Here is a 20,220-nt window from a genome sequence, read left to right on the forward strand (position 1 = left end):
TACCACGCCACGCCATTTAATCCAATCTATATTAAAATTCTCGACATGTAAGTAATTTTAAAACAATTTCAATGTTAGACGCTAAGCTTAACAGGTGTAATTTAAAGGGTGTGTAATGCATGATATAACTACATATCATATAATACTTAGAGGACATAACATCAAATTATATAAAATCATTTAATATAATAATTTAATATAATTATTTACTATAATAAACGAATAATATAATTTTAAAACGAATAATTTTAAGACAAATAACTATTAACTGATATAAAATGGTTTGATATAATGAATATTTTCTATAAAACTCACAATGTATAAAATTTAAAACAAATAACATTCAAATCATATAAAAATAAAGTGTCGAACAATCAAATGAGATAAAATTCTTTTCCTATAAAACTTAAATCATATAACAATAATAATTTTATATAAAGTTCAATTGTTATAATAAGCATTGCATGCAGCAAGCAAGCAAGCAAACAAGCAAGCTAGCAAACGAGCAAGCGAGCAANAAAAACATCAAGATGTTATGCCGAGTGAGCGCTAACAACATCTATCCGAGAATTTATTCCGAGTGGCCCGTAAACTGGATCAGTTCTATAAATTAACGAATTAATTCCAAATGTTTGTCGTTTAAATAACTAATTACATAACACGAGCTTAAGGCAATTAAATAATTTAAAATTGTAACAAGGGAAGGCGTGGGAAACGTGGAGTAATTACAAAGAAACTTTGACCACGGTTGCGTGGGTATCCAATGATAGTGTGAATGTGGTGATTTCAAATCTCTAGCAGACTAACCCTTTAGTTTTATTACTTCTACCGTTTCTTATCTCTACCAGGCTGCTATGGACCCCTGAAGACTCATGACACCATTTCTACTTACGACTCAATTAAAATAATTGCTCAAAAACACACTCGACTTCACCAAGTGTACAGTTTAAGCACTTGAAACTAGCAACAAGAAATAAAGCAATGATTCAACGTCAGATATTAATGAGATAATAAAGGTTTACGAATAAAAAAACGCAAGATAATTTGATGATAGAATAAAAATGTGTATAAATGAACATTACATGATTTATAACATTATTTTATGAAAGTACAACTCTCTCGATCACAAGACTATTTATTAACAATTTCGTTAACATCCACTATAATTTACCGACAGAGGTAGAGACGGTCGTATAAATATCAACAAGACTTCGGAGCCAATCGCACTCCAAATTTACGTACAACCTGTAGATCGTGAATCTATGTAGCCCGTAATTATGGGTTACGCGCCGGCCAAATTAAATATTTTAACGGCCCATTTCCTTTCAAAATTAGTGATGTGTCAATGCGTGTCGACGTGAAGACAAACTATCGGAATCTAACCCGTTTGTTGAATTAGGAATAAAGCATCCAAATATTCATGATGACTAGATTTAGTAAGTTGTTGTTCATTTACGAATGTTAACTTGTATTAAGAATGAAATACGTAAGAAGAACCAAGTGTCATCGCTTAGCAAGCAAGTAAAATATGATCCACTTCCACTCATTCTAAACTGTGCAACAGTCATGTTACCAGTTTTAAAGGTAGCGCTTATAAATGAAATGAACCGCCACAATTAAACTCCGTTCTAAGGTCCCTATCAAAATACAACACTTGAAACTCCTTTTGAAGATTTCCACATGACACTTTTCCAACTACAGATTAATGGTTGAGTGTTATTTTTAAGGTGAAACTAAAAACAGTTAACAATACATAATGGGTCAAAAATATCGATATTATCAATGCAGTCCATCTCTAATTCGTCGAAGGTAGCTGCCGTGCGGCGCTGGATCGCCCGCGCCCTCCGCAATTATCGATGAAATGTAGCGGCTTCGCTGTCTATTGTCTGCCTGATTCGACGCAGTGACAACGCCGCTACATTGTTTCAGAACTATGTAGGCAAATGTATCACTAGCAACTTTGTTAGTGAGTCTTAAGCAACTTTATTAAGACATGACCTGACGACACACTTAACTATGTCTGTACCTCTAGCACGAAAAACTTTCGACTTCGAATCGTTTGCGTATTCGAATCTCCATCAAAAGATTTAGTAGGAAAACTAAAACAGCGCCCTTGTGAACGTGTCGTAAAGTGAACTTAGTATGAAATTTAATAGTACCACGAAACTTTTACCAATCAAAATAAAATTGTCACGTTATGGTTTAATTCGTAGGCTGAATATCGAATTTTGTCGAATACGCAAACGATTCGAAGACGAAAGTTATTTCTGCTAGAGGTACTGTGATGCCTTTCGATTCGAGCTTAACTGAATATAAAAACTCTTTTGTTTCTGTTATATGTATTATGAAGGAAATTCAAGTTTACACACAGCTGCGTGGAAGCACAACAGACACACCTTTTTTATATAACCTATTCAACTAATTGGATTAAGAAAATGTGAACCTATCCCCACTTCAAACTGGTTGACGAGTATTACAACCTTAATTAAGCAATTAAGTACCCTTAAACAAGGAATTTATTTTTTAAAAACAAAGACAACACAAATTCCAACACAAAATAACCTACAAAAACCATTTCATGTTTGTTTGCTTCCCAGAGCACTAATTTTCCCGCAAAGTTCACTCGCACCTAGTCTTTAACAGTGTTAGTATGAAAATCTAAACTTATATAAGTCGTAAGGTGGATAACGGTATTAAAGCGAGGCGTGGGCGTTACATTCTTAACATTTCACTAGCGCGATTTGCATTTTACAACTTTTATCGATGTACTAAACGAGATTCAGCCGCAGAAGGCGAGAATTAGTACGTATTCCATAATGCTCAAGTTTATCTTATGACCTAGGTTGTTAAATAGATTAGTGGACGTACAGGATTTAATCGGTCATTACAGAAATGTAATTTTTATTCGATAGTTCCTCTCTAATGAATGAGCGCTATATGCCGTTAGATACAATCTTACTGGTGCCGGCAACATGCTTGCCGGAGAGATCCAAAGTGGATCTTAGCATATATTAGTATATGGACAGTAGGTATATGGATCTTACTTTGCAACATGAAAAGCCATTTAGAAGTTTTCAGCCGCCTGAAAGCTATGTATTCCTATGTAGTTTTGTATTTTATATACGATATGTTATATTTACTGTATTTAGATAATTATGTAAAAAAAATCTAGAGATGCTCAGGCGAAAAGAATTTCCTTTCTATCATAGGCATTTTCATATAGGTACTTAGAAGAAAACAACAAACTATCCACTTGTTAAACAAACTTTAGAAAGAACTTTTATTATTAGTAGTATGTACTACAATGTTTACATCGAACAGCGTCACGCTACAAAAGCTCTCGTCTGATAAAGCTTTAGCTAGCACCTATTCCGTAGTCAGTAGTAGTTGCATCATAAATATTTATTTATACGCTCTTGAACGTTTCAATCCTATTATCTGAGGCTTGTTGTGCTTATTACTTTTGATATAAATTCCTGGCATAAATCTCTCTAATCGGCATTCGGGCAACTCTGTTGTTGCATAGGAAACGCGCGGCCCACGGGCAGCGGAATACAGACCGGTGATTTTAAAATCAATCAAATAGAGTAGAATGTCATTTGTAAGATTATCTGAGCCACCAGAGGCTACACGATTTGTTATCGCAAATAACTTCACTACTTGCATGTGTTTATTGAGTTCTCAGTCGATGCATTTCTCAGGAGAAACCCTCTCTAATTTTCATATTTTTGAGATTTAATATGGTTTGTTGGCGAATGCATTGACATTCAGAAGGCTTAAAAAGGCTAACGTAAGCACCAGATGTTCTGATATGCGTAATTGCAAAGCTGCAAACTCAAAAATCCAAATATTTCCAAACATTAAAAGGAATCGCCGTCATCAAATAAAGCACAGGCTTTGAAATAAGTATAACACGATGTGTCAAAACCGTGGCCCTTAATTGTAATTTAGTAGGTATATTTGTGCGCGATATCAGATCAGATCGCTACGCTCAATTCGGCCTTTCCGAAATTTATTTGACTCATGCATCGCGAGGGTTGAACGCTGTGCCATATACAATAACGCACTAAATCATATCAAACGTAATGCGACGGAGGTGTGTCGAGAGTGGAATTAAAATGCAATAATATCTCCAGCGTGGTGTAATTCTGGCCTGTCTCAGAACTCCGAAGATTATCGCAAAGTATTTATTTATCCAGCGTTCCCCCGGGAGGTTAGATAGCATCAGGAAATCAATTTTGCAACGAAACGTCGCGGAGGCGTAAGGTTTTGCGGCCTTTAAGTTACAGGTGCCGCGGTTTTGATTTGAAAGCTATTGGCGTTTGGGAGTGGTTCCGATGAGCCTCCGCGGCCTTCTCGATTAGTTTGCCATTCTTATTTTAAATATTGATTGGTCCGAATTTTTGTGAATTCGCCTCAATAATGTTTGAATCTTCTGTAATGTGTGTTTCAGATTATTGCGTTATAAATTCCACTGTAGCCGTAACTTGCAATTCAAAACGTGTTTTTATCCCGCAGTTAGACATTACCTTCCGATGACCACACTCTATTATTGTCTTGCCTTCAATAACAAGATGATAATATAAGCGAAGAGATTAAAGTTTAATTTAATTTACAAATAATACATTATCCTCTCGATTACGCTGAGCTACCTGTTTTATGCGGGACGAAAATAGATTTACTAGTATATAAAAGAAAAAATACAAGTTCAAGTCAAATAACCGTAACAGCTGTACAAGTTTTGACCGGTGAAGAATTCATTTCGTCTTTTGTTGCTTGTTTTTGTACCGTATACAAGATATAGTTAAGTAAGTAACCTAAGATTCGTGTCTAAAAATAAGATGAATGTGGACAAAAAATTATTCGCTTATAAATTCTCGTTCATGATAGGTAGCTATTTCATCTATTTTTAAAACTTGATACCGCGTACTTCCCATGATGTTAATATTAATTTGCTACTTAAATTAATACCTATCGCTCTTCTACTTAGAGCTCTTCAGGCTGAAAATAACTGACAAACATAAAAAATGAATTGACCATGCATAAGTTATGGTAATTTGGTTTAAAATTAAACCTGACGTACAGAGGGTCACTACAACAATAGAGCATAATTTGGAGCACCGGTCGGGCGCGGAACCCTAGACCGACAACAAGCGCGCTCGGCTAACTCCCATCACGCCTCCGCCAATGATACACAAATCATAATAAACTTCAGGTCGGCACAAACGCGCCAGCGCAGCTCGCATAACTATCCCCTACAGAAACGCCGATGTATGACGTAGACAGCAACATAACCACTAGGGAACCGGTTCCACGTCACATGAATGCACACACATAAAGTGTCCAATTAAGCGAGGCCTGTGACAGCTTGAGCCGTGTCCCCGTTGAGATCCCCGCGGAGGAATGCGGCGCGGGGCGGGGCGGATCACGGCCGAGTGGTCGTTATAGTCAACAGCGATAAGAAAGCTGGCCAACTCGAAGGACTGTCAAGAAACAATCTATATTATGATTACGGGCTGATATTGCAAAGGCCTCAGTGCAAATCCTAACCAACTTGGAGAACTTTTTGGATTTGTAGAGCTCCACATGAGCTAATGTAACGTACATAGGTAATAGCGATGTAAGCGCTACACTAAGTATCAATCATCTGAATTTGCATTTATAAAGGCGTACGATAATTTCTATTTCTGCCCTTATAAAATTCTTGGGTTTTAAGGTCTAGGCATATACCTACCTTATTTTATTTTATGTTAGTAAATAAATAAATAGGTACATATGTAATTTATTAACAGGGTTTAAACATTCAGATACGGGTCCATTTAGTAATCAATGGGTATAAGCAGTACTCTTTACATTCCAAATATGGGTCTTTCTTAATCGGAATAAAACTTAAACAATAATCCCAACTAATATTATAAATGAGAAAGTAACTCTGTCTGTCTGTCTGTCTGTTACGCTTTCCCGCTTAAACCTCGCAACCGATTTTGATGAAATTTGGCATAGAGATAGTTTGAGTCCCGGGAAAGAACATAGGATAGTTTTTATCCCGGTTTTTGAAACAGGGACGCACGCGATAAAGTTTTTCTGTGACAGACAAAATTCCACGCGGGCGAAGCCGCGGGCGGAAAGCTAGTATCTCATAAAAAGCACTTAGGTATTTCTCTATCTTCATAGATTAAAATTTTAATATTAAATCCTCTGATATGAATATCTCATAGGACAAGTCGATTAGATAACTTGATAAGCGAGTCATATGACACTGAACTTAACCTGTCGCACTAAAAACTTGAAAAACTTGTGAACCCAACATTTATTATGTATGATTTATAAATATGTATATTACTCAACATTTCGTATCATCATAACCGAAATATAAGTAGGAGGTTTAGGTACATTTCGCCATCCAAACAAGACGTATTTGGTTTCAACTCATTTCGAATTCATTCTCTACAAGCATGGGTCATTCGAATTGACAAATTAATAAGCCGACTGAGGTATCCGATACTTTTACCATATTCCAAACAATTTTTCAATGTTTAAAAGCCTCAGATAATAATTTAGTGAAGCATTAGTAGAGTGGGATGCACAGTTTTAACTTTATCATGCGTAAAGTCCAATAAATTATGGCCCTGATCTATGGATTTATTTATGGAAATTTATTTATTGTTGTGAAAACAAGCAACAATATGTACAGTTAATACTGCTTCACGTTTAAGATTTAATAAGAGTATTTAAAAAGATAAGATTTCGTCATTGCTTTTAACACAAGAGCTTCTGCCCGCAACTTCACCCGTGTTAATTTCTGTCTGTCATAGAATCTCTTTATTCCATCCATATTCTAAATTCTATGTTCATCAGGATAAATAATAGTGAAATAATTTTACAGATCGGCCCAGTAGTTTCGGGGTCTGTTCAATAAAAAGAATCAAAGAAATCTTTCCTCTATCAGCGCAAATAATTGACAAGTGATGATTCTAATGCAATAAAGTGATGTATAATGTCAGGAACATATTGCAAAACCTCTATTCACTCACAGTAGGCGTTTGTTTTGTTGAAAGCAGTGCACCTACCATGAGTTTACGTTAGGTGTGCTCGCTAGCGAGTACGTTAAAAATCTCTATAAAGATTTTGTTTCTTGAAAGTAGCCGCTAGGAGCGCTGCACAATATGTCATACAATTAATGTCATTTTTTTACGTAGTCGTTAGCGAGCACACCTAACGTAAACTCATGGTAAGCACACTGTTCTTATTTAGGTCTTCATTTAATTCTACGCGATCGACAAGCGTGTAAGCAGGCACAATAGAAAATCAATTGTTTCGAGTAGCTCGTGCTATTACCCAGTATTAAAGCATCGATACTCCAATGGTAGGTTTATCGTACTAATAATATCTCTCACAATGGCTCTACAAACGAATTAACACGCTTCATCAAACAAACGCAAGATTTTCTAATCATTGGTCCCACGCCATGCAATATATTAAACTTCATGATCACAGCCTGTATCTATAAACGAATAACATCTAAACTATATGGCAGCAATAAATACTTGTGTGTTAAAATATGCATAGAAATATAAAGTGTTGAATTTTATTACATAAGAGGCAAATGAATCTTGGGGGGTAGTTACTTAGTTTAATACTGATTAAAATTATCGTAACGCGTATTACACACCAGCCTTAAAGTTTTTACTTACAGAAAACAATCAATTAATTAAGAAGATCATAATTGGGAATATCTTAATCAAATTTTTTCAAGTCACGCAAGGTTTATTCTCACCTTTGCGATAACAAAGTTCATGTTTTTAATTAACTAACAAACTTTTTGTCCGATTTTAAATAAAAATAACAGAATTAATTAAAGGTGTTTACTAATAAAGTAAAGCTTTTTGTACTCGCACAATATCATGCGAAGGATAAAAAGGATTAAAGTACGTAGGTAATTAAGGTAATTTAATAATTATGTAACACTTCAAGTAACAAGAAATTGTATTAAATATTACTTTCTACATGACAAGAAGCATTTCCATTTTAATATTGGAAATAAATAGAGACTTTCGAGACTAAATAGGCTTTCTGCATTCCGTTCCATATAAGGAAAAATAAACCTTTCTAGGTTCACATTGTTTTCTCACTATGAAGAATGTTTTTCTCATGAACACAAGACACTGCTGCACTGCAAGAAAAATACATTTGCTCAAAAACATTTGAATAGGTAAATCAACCTTAATAATAGTTGCTTTTTCGTTTAAAATGTATGTTTTTCAGATATTACTCGTAGTATGTGTAAAGTCTACTATACAGATCAACAAGACTGGTTTTTATTCCAGAAAAGACATATTTTTGTAATATCTTTATTTCAAAGATTGTCAACCAATAGTTGACATCTCAAGATTGTGTTTTGTTTTTATGTAAAAATGATTATTTACCTTTAGGTTACAAAACTTAATTAAAGAGTCTATCTTATTATCCGTAGTATTTATTGTAGGTACTACAGTATTTTCGTAGAGTAATATTTTACGAGTTCTACACTATTCCATTACAGCATAAATAAAATCAACCATCGCTTATTGTGATTTTAACTAGAAACGATACTCAACAGTAATTTCGATAATAACATTATCAAAGTAAATACTATAATTTATTGACGGTATTTATCTATTATTGGAGGAAAACGTCGCACGACGGCGGTTTGCGCAACTCCGGTGGTTTAGCATAGGATTTCACTTGAAACCTCGAACCTAGGTTCGAGTCACGACGTGTTTCGGCAGCATGTCAGTCAAGCCTATCTGTGCATTTCTATGTGCTAATTGCCATGTGACATAGCTTTATGCAATTACCTAGTACCTACCCACGTTAACGGGCCGGCATTCGGTGGCCTAATAACTTCCAACTTAGGCAGTGAAAGACAGATACGAGCTTACGTATAAAGCTGTGAATAATATCCGCGGTGCATTAACCTGGAATAATTTAGTTGGAACATGTCACACTCAACGTGCTAACCTGACAAATGACAGCTGTGTATGGGAAACAATGGCATGTCACTGCAGCATGGACCCCGTTATTCGCAATGTGGTCAAACTACTCTTCTTAAAATTCATAAAAATGTAAACCTATCGATTAATTAAAACAGGAGCTTAATTTATTGAAATAATGTTAATTTAAATTTTAAACAAAACGGACACCTTATAGCGACTCTCTAAATATTATCATGTACTTACATTATTTTCTAATTACTATACGTTTAAATATACTGATATGACAACAGTTAGGTATTATAATTTATAGATTAATAAACCGTACATAATTTGCGGTATTTTAAAAAGTTCATAGGCAAATAGTCATCGTCAGAGCTGTCACCCAACTATTTTACGACTCGCCTTGTTAATCAAGCCTAAACAGAGGAGCGGAAACCGCTTTAATGTGTTTTGGAGATACAGCCAAATTGCTTCTTTATCCGACTCAGGAAAGCGTCGTAAGTGATTTTTTTCCGAACTTACTCGGTGTTCGGGGACGCGCCACCCAACTCCTTATCACGGAGGCGCACTTAGCTCGGGTAACAGGTAAAATATCCGTTGATTTAAACATTTAAACTTTTCTACCAATCGGCACGTCTTGCCCACCAATAAATTTATTGATAAAATTCGAAACGTTAATAAGTTAAAACGGGTGACGATCGAACATTTCGGACGCCACCACCGCGAATTATCGTCCGCAAGCTTCACTAAAACCATTAGCAAGAATATTTACATATACCAAGATAACATAAATTCCATTAATTTAAAATTACTAAACCATTTGCGTCTAATTTAATTTACTCTCATCGAATTCCAGGAATCAGTTATTCAAACAAGATAAGATCGTCGTTTGCCTGAAGTAAACTCAATTATTAATTTAAAAATAAGTGCATATTATTTATATTAAAAACCCTATTGGTATAATATCACGATATTGCATTTCTTGAACTGTAATTTCTTTACATTCATAAACGCATTACGAAGTAAACTATTGATCCGATCGCGCCGTTCTGGACAACATGGATAGCCCCCGGCGTCGATTCAGTGAAAAATAGCGCGATTCCCTTTCCTGATATATAAAGGAAGAAAGAAGTTATTACGCTAATTGAGGACTAAACGCACCGCATGGACACTCGAAAGACATAATAGGACTATTAGCATTGCCGTGAAATAATGAAACCCATTTCACAGTATAGCGTAAGTTGTGCGTTCATTAGGAGAGTGTCGATGGCCGTGCCGGCGGGTGCAAGTTGCATAAATCAGTCCGGGAATGCTGCCCGGCGTCCTAATGCGCTTTTGGTGTCGGTTGATAGCTCACACCCCTCCCCCTTCTGGCCTTAAATCGTCCCCTTCCACACAATCCGATGACTTTTATGGCAGAATCGAAGGTTCAGTGCGTCCACAATTAAAATGGCTCTCACTTTTTCCGGAAACGCGTCTCCGGCCGCAAAAAGTGTGCGCCATTGAGAGAAACTATGGGCGGGTTATGGGCGACATTCTTATGCACGCTCTTCCGATCCAAAATCGTAGGTCAACTGTAATTAGAACTATGATCATAAACAACTTTCATAACGTAAAGCCCTGTGGACACGTCGCATGGGTCTGAAAGAAAACAACAGATCCAATTTATTGAATGTGGATGATTCAAGATTTTTATTAGTTTTCTATTCTTTTTATCTTATTACCTTTTGATAATATCACAAGCATTTATTTTACTTTTAAAATATCAAGTCACAGATGTATCTTTAAAATATAAGCTGAATTCTAAAAATTATAGGAATTATGCCCGTTTTCACCATCAATCCCTAATTTTTAAGTGACCCCTATGTAAACAAAATTCCTATTATATGTTACCATAGGGGTCACTTAAAAATTAGATATTGATGATAAAAACAGACATTAAGCTTTTAAAATTTATAAGAGGTGAGCTTATAATTAAAAATATAATATTTCCGAATGATCGACATGAGCGTATACCTATTAAATGTTATTTATTGTCTGTGAAAAAATGTTATAAGTACAAGTAATAAATTCGTTCTGTAAGTGCGAAGTTTTTCAACATCACTATAATAAATAGCGGAAAGATATTCTCTGAATTGATAACATAAGTGAATGAAAATTAAATTAATATGTTATTTTTATTTTATGTTTAAAATAATTTTATGAGCGGAAATTTATAAGTACATGCTGTTAGTTAGTTATGCTGTTAACTAAAACAGTTTCAACTAAAACACTATTTGAACTCTTACATCACAGAAAAATAAGGAACAGCATTGAATAACTAGGCTATTTCCAATTATCATGAATGAAAAAAGGGATATTTAGAGCTCGTTATATCAATAATGATGATCGAAATTAAACCAGTCACATATAAAAATATCCTAAATGCAAATCGATGAGCTGGTCAGCATTCCTTTTACCGTAAAATTCCCAAAGCTGTTTAATGCGAACTGTTTTATGAAAAAATATTAAGTAGTAAATGTGACATTTCTCACTTGCCCAGGCCAATCGCCTTTCGCAGTTCAAATAAGATATTCGATTCATGTATTTAAATAAGCGAGTTTCGAGTTTTAATACTGGCTTTTATTATTTGTCTCGCTTTTAAAGCTCTGGCAACGAGCGAGTGGTTGGCTCGGGCGGTAGTTAAAGATAACGGTGGTGTCAAACTTCATAATTTGTGCAATGTTACGACTCTCGTATACACACAATAACCCAGAGGTCGTAATTTCGTGACGTGGATGATGATCAAAAGCTTGCATGTATTATAAAAATATTCGATAAGTACACTAAAGTTGGAATTTTCTTAGCTCACTGCTAAACAAAGAAATGTGGTGATGCGATTAAACGAAACCTGCATTTGACTTGTTAGAGTCAGTTCGCCTAGATCAGTAGAGATGATGCGCGACAATATTATATCTGCAATCTGACAGCTGAACTTATCGCACAAAAATATTTGACCGCACTTTTTTTCTTATTAAAAGCTCGTCATGCCTGTGCAAATTCTTATTTTTTTTAAAATGAAAAAAATAACATGAAATAATCTAATTCTAAGAAAAAGTTTAAAATTATCATATCTATTTATTTTTTCTCGAAATGCTTTGATTCTAAATAATAAAAGTGGGAATGACAATGAAATTGACCAAGCGACAGCAGTTTACATTCTTGCTTCTTAGTCAGACCCTCGCTCTCAAGTTCAACATTTATACGTCAAGAGGTGAGTGACAGTATCGTAATGGTAATGTGACGAGATCTTTTACGAGCAAGCGACCAGTTTTAAGTAGTTTTGTTATTTTTTGTCAGACACATAAGAAAATTGCGTTTAGAGCCGCGCTCCAAATGGTTTTTGGGTTGTATGGCCTAAGGTTACACGGAGTCAAATACAGTGTCGATGAAATATTCACTGTCAAATTTTTCGAAGAATATGTGAACTGATTCATTATTTTTGCATTCCATAAAATTTCAATAACCAAACAAAAATACAACTAATTAACCCAGTGAATGTGTTACAAACAAAAGTCATGTTTCATGTACATAATCTTTAGAAGCTTTGAGAGCGAGTGTTGAGATATCGTTCGCGAGAAGCGACTTATCGTAATTTAGAGCCCCCGATTAGACTGCACCAGCCGACATACACTAACGAGCATTCGTTTGAATTTATTTTTATTTTAACAACAGTACGGTGCCGATGTTTTGTCTTCTACCGACGATTGTGCAAAGTTAATTGGATTGTCCGCTTGGAATTGCTAAGTGTGGGCAGCATTGGTACAGTCATTTTATTTGACTACTCAATCGATCTTTCTAATCATTATAACATGCAAAAAAATGTGACCTCACTTTTAAATAAAACAGACTTCTCTCATCTTAGAGACAGATATAAGTTTAAAAAATAATGCACCTATAGGCTGCAATAATTAGGCTGAGTTGCACCACCACTTTAACGTTAACTATAACGATAACCGGTGCTTTTTGTATGGAGTTTGACAGATTTTTAACGTTTTATAAAGTTAAATTAGGATGTTGCAACCCGGCCTTATACTAGGAATAAAATAAACCATGGTGTAAACCTCTAACATACCTTAGTTGTTGTGGTTTTCAGTGGGGTCCCTGATGACACGGCGCAGATCTCCACCTCGTATCGGTCAACTCCTGTCTCGCGATCCAAGGACACTGCCGTTGATAAAATCCCTAACGACGAATCGATATCGAATAACCTGTCCACTTGTCTACCTTCACCAGTCACATTCACTATGTAATATTCTAATCCAGATTTATAGTTATTGGTCAAGTTCAACACTGCGGTGCCAGCCGGCTCATTCTCGGCCACTGAAACGGATCTTGCATTCGTCCAGGTAACACCTTGCAAATCCGTTCCACCCATAATAACACTGAGATACGTCTCTGTACTTCTTTGTTCACTTAACACCGCTTCATCCGTAGCTTTTATGACCAGGTTCCACCTAGCCTCAGGCACAGACGGGGGATACCGCAGCGTCAAAGCACCGTTACTTCTATGCAAGTCAAACAAATCACTTCCACCATGAATAAGTTTGTAAGTGACCAAACCATTCGTTCCAGAGTCTAGATCTCTAGCCAAAACATTCATTATGAATATTCCTCTACCCATACTTCTGCCCATACGATCTGAGCCTATTACTGCGGCGTTCATGGATACAAATATAGGTGCATTGTCGTTTATATCTTCTACTATTACTGTCACTAATTTCTCAGCTGACAATCTGGCTGAAGGTGGTTCAGCTCTATCATACGCAACGACAGTTATTCTGAATGTATCAATGCTTTCTCTATCTATAGGCAGCAAAGTATGTATCACACCTGTCACGTTATTTATAGCAAAATGTCGTTTGTTATCATTAGGGTCTTGCTTTGTGATAGAATAATATACCTTCCCATTCAAACCAGAGTCAGGATCTTCTGCAGTTACAGTTACTATCGGTGTATGTTTGGGAATACCTTCTCTGATCTGGCGCACTATTGCTGTATTAGTAAATACTGGTGCATTATCGTTTGCATCTATCACATTCACAGTAAAAGATATGCTTGAATACAAACTTGGGTTTCCATTATCCGTTGCAGTAATTACCAGCAAATATGATGTCAAATCCTCGTAATCTAACTGTTTGTGTAAAAATAATTCTCCTGAGTAACTGTCGATGAAAAATGCTTCCTTTCTATTCCCTGATGTTATTGAAAACTGCAACTCACTATTTACACCTAAATCAGCATCAGTTGCATGGAATTGGATAATCTTTTTATTTACAGGTTCTGTTTCTAAAACCGAAACATTCATTTGTGTTTGTGTAAAAATAGGTGCGTTATCATTTTCATCCAAGACATCAATAGTAATGGTTGTGGTAGCAGAGAGCCTTACTGTCTGGCCAGAGTCATGGGCTAAAACAGTCAATTCATAATGATCGACTGTCTCGCGGTCCAAATGTTTAGCAATCAAAAGCTGGCCTGTCGCTTCATCCAGTGAAAATTGACCCATGTTATCACCACTTATCAGTTTGTAGTAAATATCACCATTCAGTCCTTCATCTGCGTCTGTTGAGTATACCCTCACAATAGATGCACCCACAGCAGCGCCTTCAGACACTTCTACTTTGTATGGTGTTCGTGTAAAAATCGGTGCGTTATCATTAACATCTGTAATATAAATTGTTACTCTCACTGAATCAGACAGCTTTACTTTGCCATTGTCACTCACAGTAACTGTCAATGTAATATAGTTCTGACCAGTAGTATGTGCCAAGCTCTCTCTGTCAAAAGATTTCAAAGTTTTTATAAAACCATTCCTTGAGTCTATTCTAAAATCATTTTGGGCAATAGGTAAACTAAATGTTAACTCAGCGTTACGACCAATGTCTCTATCTGTTGCTGTCAATTTTCCAACGAATGTATCTGGTGGTTCATTTTCTTTTATTTTAAAAATAAATGTAGTGTTAGTAAATTGAGGACTGTTGTCATTTTCATCTAAAACATGTATAACAACAGGAACTTGAGACGATCTTGGTGGCACTCCATGGTCAGACGCAACTAATGTCAAAGAATAGTAATCCTTTTCTTCTCTATCCAGTGGGCTCTTTACATACAGGAATCCATCGGGAAACACTCCGAATTTTCCATCAGTGTTTCCTTCCACTATTGAATAAGATATTTTTCCGTTATCACCCAAATCGGCATCAGAAGCGGCGATGGCAAAAAATCTCGTATTCATAAGTGTTGACTCCAACAACGACGTTTCATAAGAAGTGTGATCGAATACAGGAGTATGATCATTCACGTCATCAATGATTGCTGATATTGAGTGTTTTGTCGATAGAGAAGGGTTTCCATTATCAGTGGCTGTAACTTCAATATTTATGATATAACCAGGTTCACCAGAAATTGGTTTATTTAGATAAATTACTCCCGTTGTCTCTGATATACGAAAACTATTATCAGGACTACTCAAAGTATAAAATATTGTTCTATTAGATCCTGAATCGCGATCAATAGCTCTCGCAAAATATACTTCTTGGCCGACTGCCATATTTTCTGATATGTGAATTTCATCTTTGTCTTCTATGAATATTGGATAATTATCATTTACATCCAGTACTGAGATATTTACAGTTGTAAATCCAAATGTTACTCCACTTTTAGCTAGAATTTTCAAACGATAAGTCATTTTGTCTTCACGGTCTACATTTGCATCAGTTGTTATAATTCCACTTTTCTTGTCAATTTTGAAAACATGTTTGGGGTCGCCCTCCAAAATATAGTATGACAGTGTATCACTAGATATTTTGGCAGTAACTTTTCCCACAAAACGACCAATATCTGGTTTAGATGTTCCCTCATCTTCCTGAATTTTAAAATTATACCCATTGTATCCGTCAAACTCAATGTTCTTGCGATGTGATAATTTTAATATCTCTACAATCGCATCTTCGTGTGCTTTTTTATTTCCTTTATCTTTACAAGAAACTTTTAAGGTGTAAGAAGTTAAAGGAGCTTTACGGAAGCTTTTTTGTAGGACTACATGGCCAGTAGATGGTTCTACATCAAAATAACCATCACCTCCACTTTCAAGCTTGTACATTATTTTTGCATTATCTCCTTCATCTAAATCTATTGCTTTAATTTGTAAGATGTTTGTACCAGGAGGGACATCATCACTGATGCTTTCAATGTATCGTTGAGGGTAAAATGTTGGGTAGTTATCATTGACATCCAATACTTTTAGAAAAATAGTGGCTGTGGATGATTGAGGTGGAAATCCTTGGTCCTTTGCTAAAACTTGAATTTCATACATGGGGATTCTTTCTCTGTCTAATTCAATTACTGTACTTAATTGTCCAGTAATCGGGTCTAAAATAAACGTGTTAGGATATTTTCTTTCAATACTGGAAGGTAAGTAATAAGATACTGAACCATTTGTACCTTGATCGTTATCTGATGCAGTCAAAATGAGAATTTCCTTTATTGGTTTTATATTTTCATGCAGTGTTGTATTTATTTGAGACTGTGGAAATGTAGGAGCCTTATCATTTTCATCTAATATCGTTACTTTCAATCTTGTGTACGCCCACTTTGGATTAGGCCCACCATCTCTAGCTGAAACATTTAATTCGACTGTCCCTTGAGTTTCTCTATCTAAAATAGATTTTGTAGTGACCAATCCTGTCAAATGATCGATTGTGAACCACTGCAGTTGGTTTCCATCATAAAAGTCATAAAATATCTCTGCATTTACGCCAGTATCTTCGTCAGTAGCAGTAATGCTAGCAATATAGGTTCCAGGTGGGGCAAGCTCGCTTAAAACTGCGGAATACTCAGATTTTTCAAAGACAGGTTCATGGTCATTAACGTCGTTAACATGAATAACTAAATATGAGGTAGAAGTTCTAGAAGGCGTGCCTTGATCTTTAGCAACAACTGTTAAATTATATTTACTTATTTCTTCTCTATCTAAAACGCCATTTACATGCACTATGTACACACTGGAAGAGTTTTCTAAGCGAAAATGGTTCAGTTCATTGCCTGATATAATGCTAACACTAGTTTTACCGTTCAATCCAGCATCCAAGTCAGTGACAGTAATAGCGGCTACTAATGATCCATTTTTAGCATTTTCATCGACTGTAGCAAAATTCGCCGTCGGAGGAACGTATGTGAAAGTAATAACAGGATCGTGGTCGTTGGCATCTATGAGATTGACGGTGACGTAGGTCCGTGCATCCTGACGCGGCACACCATGATCTTTCGCTATCACGGTCAATACACAAGTCATATTACATGTCGTATTAGTACAATACTTAGGACAATTCAATTTTTTGGTTGTCGTAATCACTCCAGATTCAGGATCCACGGCGAACTGTTTCTCGGAGTCGGTCACTTCATAAGTTATTTTACTATTATCACCTAAATCACTGTCTGTAGCCGTCACTTTCAAAACAGTTGTTCCAGGTGGGACACTTTCATTCAAAGACACTGAAAAGTCACTCTGGTCAAAAATTGGTGGATTATCGTTCACATCCAAAATAGTAACGTTCACTTGAAGGTACCCGTATTTTGGTGGATTTCCACCATCTCGTGCTGATATGTTTAGGATGTAAAAATCAGTTGTTTCTCTATCTAGCTTTCCGGTCGTTTCTAAATGCAGATAAGATGTTTGGCCACTCGGATTAACGGTAACATTCAAACGAAACTTTCCTTCGTTATCGCCATCAATTATTCTGTAATCGTTGGTGATACCATTTTCTCCAAGATCTGCATCAGTTGCAGCATCGAGCAACAACTTAGTCCCGGCGGCTGCGCTCTCGGAAAAGGCAACAGCGATGCTCGGTTCAGGAAATTCAGGATAGTTGTCATTCACATCCGTTACCCGTAATCTTACTTCGATTGGATAGGTGGGTTGACTTGATAGCACCACAAAAGCATAGCGATCCACGGTTTCCCTGTCTAGAACCATATTAGTCCTGATTTCTCCAGAAACCGGGTCCAGGATGAACTCTTTCGGTGGTTCATTGAATCGGTACGTGAAGCCAGGTTTTGTCGGGATCCTGCCGACGATGGTACCGGCAGGCTGGTCCTCAGGCACGCGAAGGTCGACGCCGGTGTCGACGGCGCGGGACTGCATCTGCTCGGCGGCGCCGGCGACTCGCGTGCCCGAGAGCACCGCCAGCGCAGCCAGCGCCACGTGCCATCGCCCCATCCTCGTCATGACGCTGACAAAAACATTGCAGGGTTGGTTCCTCGTCAGCGAAAGTTAACGTGCGCCGGGAACTCTCGTTGTGTCCCGTTCGCGCAGACTCGCGCGCTCGCTCGCCTCAGGTATGCAGCATGGCCGCGACGACCTGCGCGCGCACGAATATCTCACGGAGAGTGCGACCGCCGCTGCGCCTACGCCGTCACATTCATTCGTAAACACACGTGACACTCACTATCTCCACCGGTCTGTCACTTTACGTCTTAATCCTAATAGGGCACACAGTGTATTCCGTTGTTCGATTATCACCACTTATGTATCACGATTCAGTAGCACTTTCAGTTATGTTTTTGTTGTAGCACTGTGAAGTTGTATCGCGCGGCGGAAGCGGCATGCGGGCTGCGTCGCGGTCGGCGCGGCACTGGCGGGCGGAGGCTTTCACGCCGCCCCGCGGCCCTCCCCGCGACCAGCCGGCCCTCCCCGCAGCTTTGAAAGCTCCCACTGTGGCTGCGTGATGATGATGCCAAGATAATGGCCGCCGAAGGATTCTACTATTTATTGTTCGATACGAGTCACTCACCATTCCAAGAAGCTCTTCAAGCAAAAGAACATTTATGAAAGTATATTTTTTAAGAAACATAACTAATGTTTATAACACAATAATAATGGATATTAATAGATATTTATTGATTAAAGTGTGAAGTAATTAATGTATTTTTTAAAATACTCGTACCTAGTTATTTGCAAAATTGTAGAATATGTCAAGTTGTCTAAGCGTTGAAGTCTTTAATATGAGTGATTTGCGGTTCCCTGCGCCTGCGCTCGGTGACGATCATAACACCGCAATGAACGTGGTTTATGTCGTACTCCAACTAGTTCTATGACTTTACTGTGGTCTGGGTTCATCTGCTTAAACTGCTAGGAATACGTAATGATGAAAAGCTATTTATTTAGCTGACGTAACTATACTCGTACATTTCTTGGAAAATATGACTGAAGGGTGGAAACTTTTGTAGTATACAAAAGCTCTCAATATACGTACTATTTAATCTTCCTTTCCATATTTAGTGACTATAATTAACAAAATTAGGTACATGTTAGTTAAATTATATTAAAATTAAAATTAACGGTCTAATATTCTTGTTTGCGCCTCCGATTACAAACTAGTGCAATCGCAAATTTTAATCTAAAAAGAGATATTCTGAGATAAGCATAATCAAGCACCTTAGAAATTAGAAAACGTGAATAACCTAATATTTTAATACACATAAGTTACGTGACAAAACACACATATTTTCTTTTCCAGTTTTTCCGTCTAGTCACAAGATATAATTCCAGTAGATTATTTTAAAACACCATAAAAGAAAATATTATCTTAACATTTTTAGGTATAACTTGTATTAGAAACAAATATATATCAACGCATTAATAACATGTATAAATAAATAAATAAATGTAGCAAGTAATAACGTAATTAAAAGAGTCTTGAAACTTTTTCTATGATAATGTTCTGAATAAAAAATTGTATTCCCAGGTAGATAGCGCCCTCTTCATTTATCGTGCAAAACAACTAACACTGCACCAGGCTTTCATAAACTTACATTCAAACCTAGCAGTAAAAGCTCGCACAGAGCTTTCCGCCCATTGATCTAGTAAAGTGGTGCCCTCTACGATACTTTCAGAAAAAGTTTAGCTTCGTGCGCCTTGTGATAGATGGCGTGACCTTTCGTTAAAGCTCAAGGTTTTAGCTTGCTTTTGAATAATGTATCAAGGGACCGACGTAAATAGATAACATAACTGGGTAACATAAATATCTATGAATAGTATGCTGTTACGGAAAACTGTGCGGAAAACATGTAAGGCATATCGATGGGGTCAAGAGCAAATTACGGTGATACAGTCTCAAAATTCGGTAAAAATCATCCTTACTCGGTCTCAAAATGGAGTAACAGGTCTTTTCAGTATTCTTTAGTATTCTAATTAGGTAATTCGGGA

At 36.7% G+C, this 20,220-nt stretch overlaps 1 protein-coding gene across 1 annotated transcript in view; it reads right to left on the reverse strand.

The window, feature by feature from the left end:
- ft (cadherin-related tumor suppressor fat) overlaps positions 1-18,660 on the reverse strand; it is a 117,692-nt gene extending 99,032 nt beyond the window's left edge. The window contains exon 1 of the mRNA XM_028308362.1: positions 13,090-18,660. Coding sequence (XP_028164163.1) covers positions 13,090-18,240 — 5,151 coding nt within the window. The 5' untranslated portion in view covers positions 18,241-18,660. The remainder of the gene's footprint in view (positions 1-13,089) is intronic.
- Positions 18,661-20,220: the final 1,560 nt, after the last annotated feature.

Source organism: Ostrinia furnacalis, unplaced genomic scaffold (assembly GCF_004193835.3).
Source record: "Ostrinia furnacalis isolate ACB-3 unplaced genomic scaffold, ASM419383v2 OfSCF2414, whole genome shotgun sequence".
In the NCBI taxonomy this organism is placed as follows: domain Eukaryota; kingdom Metazoa; phylum Arthropoda; class Insecta; order Lepidoptera; family Crambidae; genus Ostrinia; species Ostrinia furnacalis.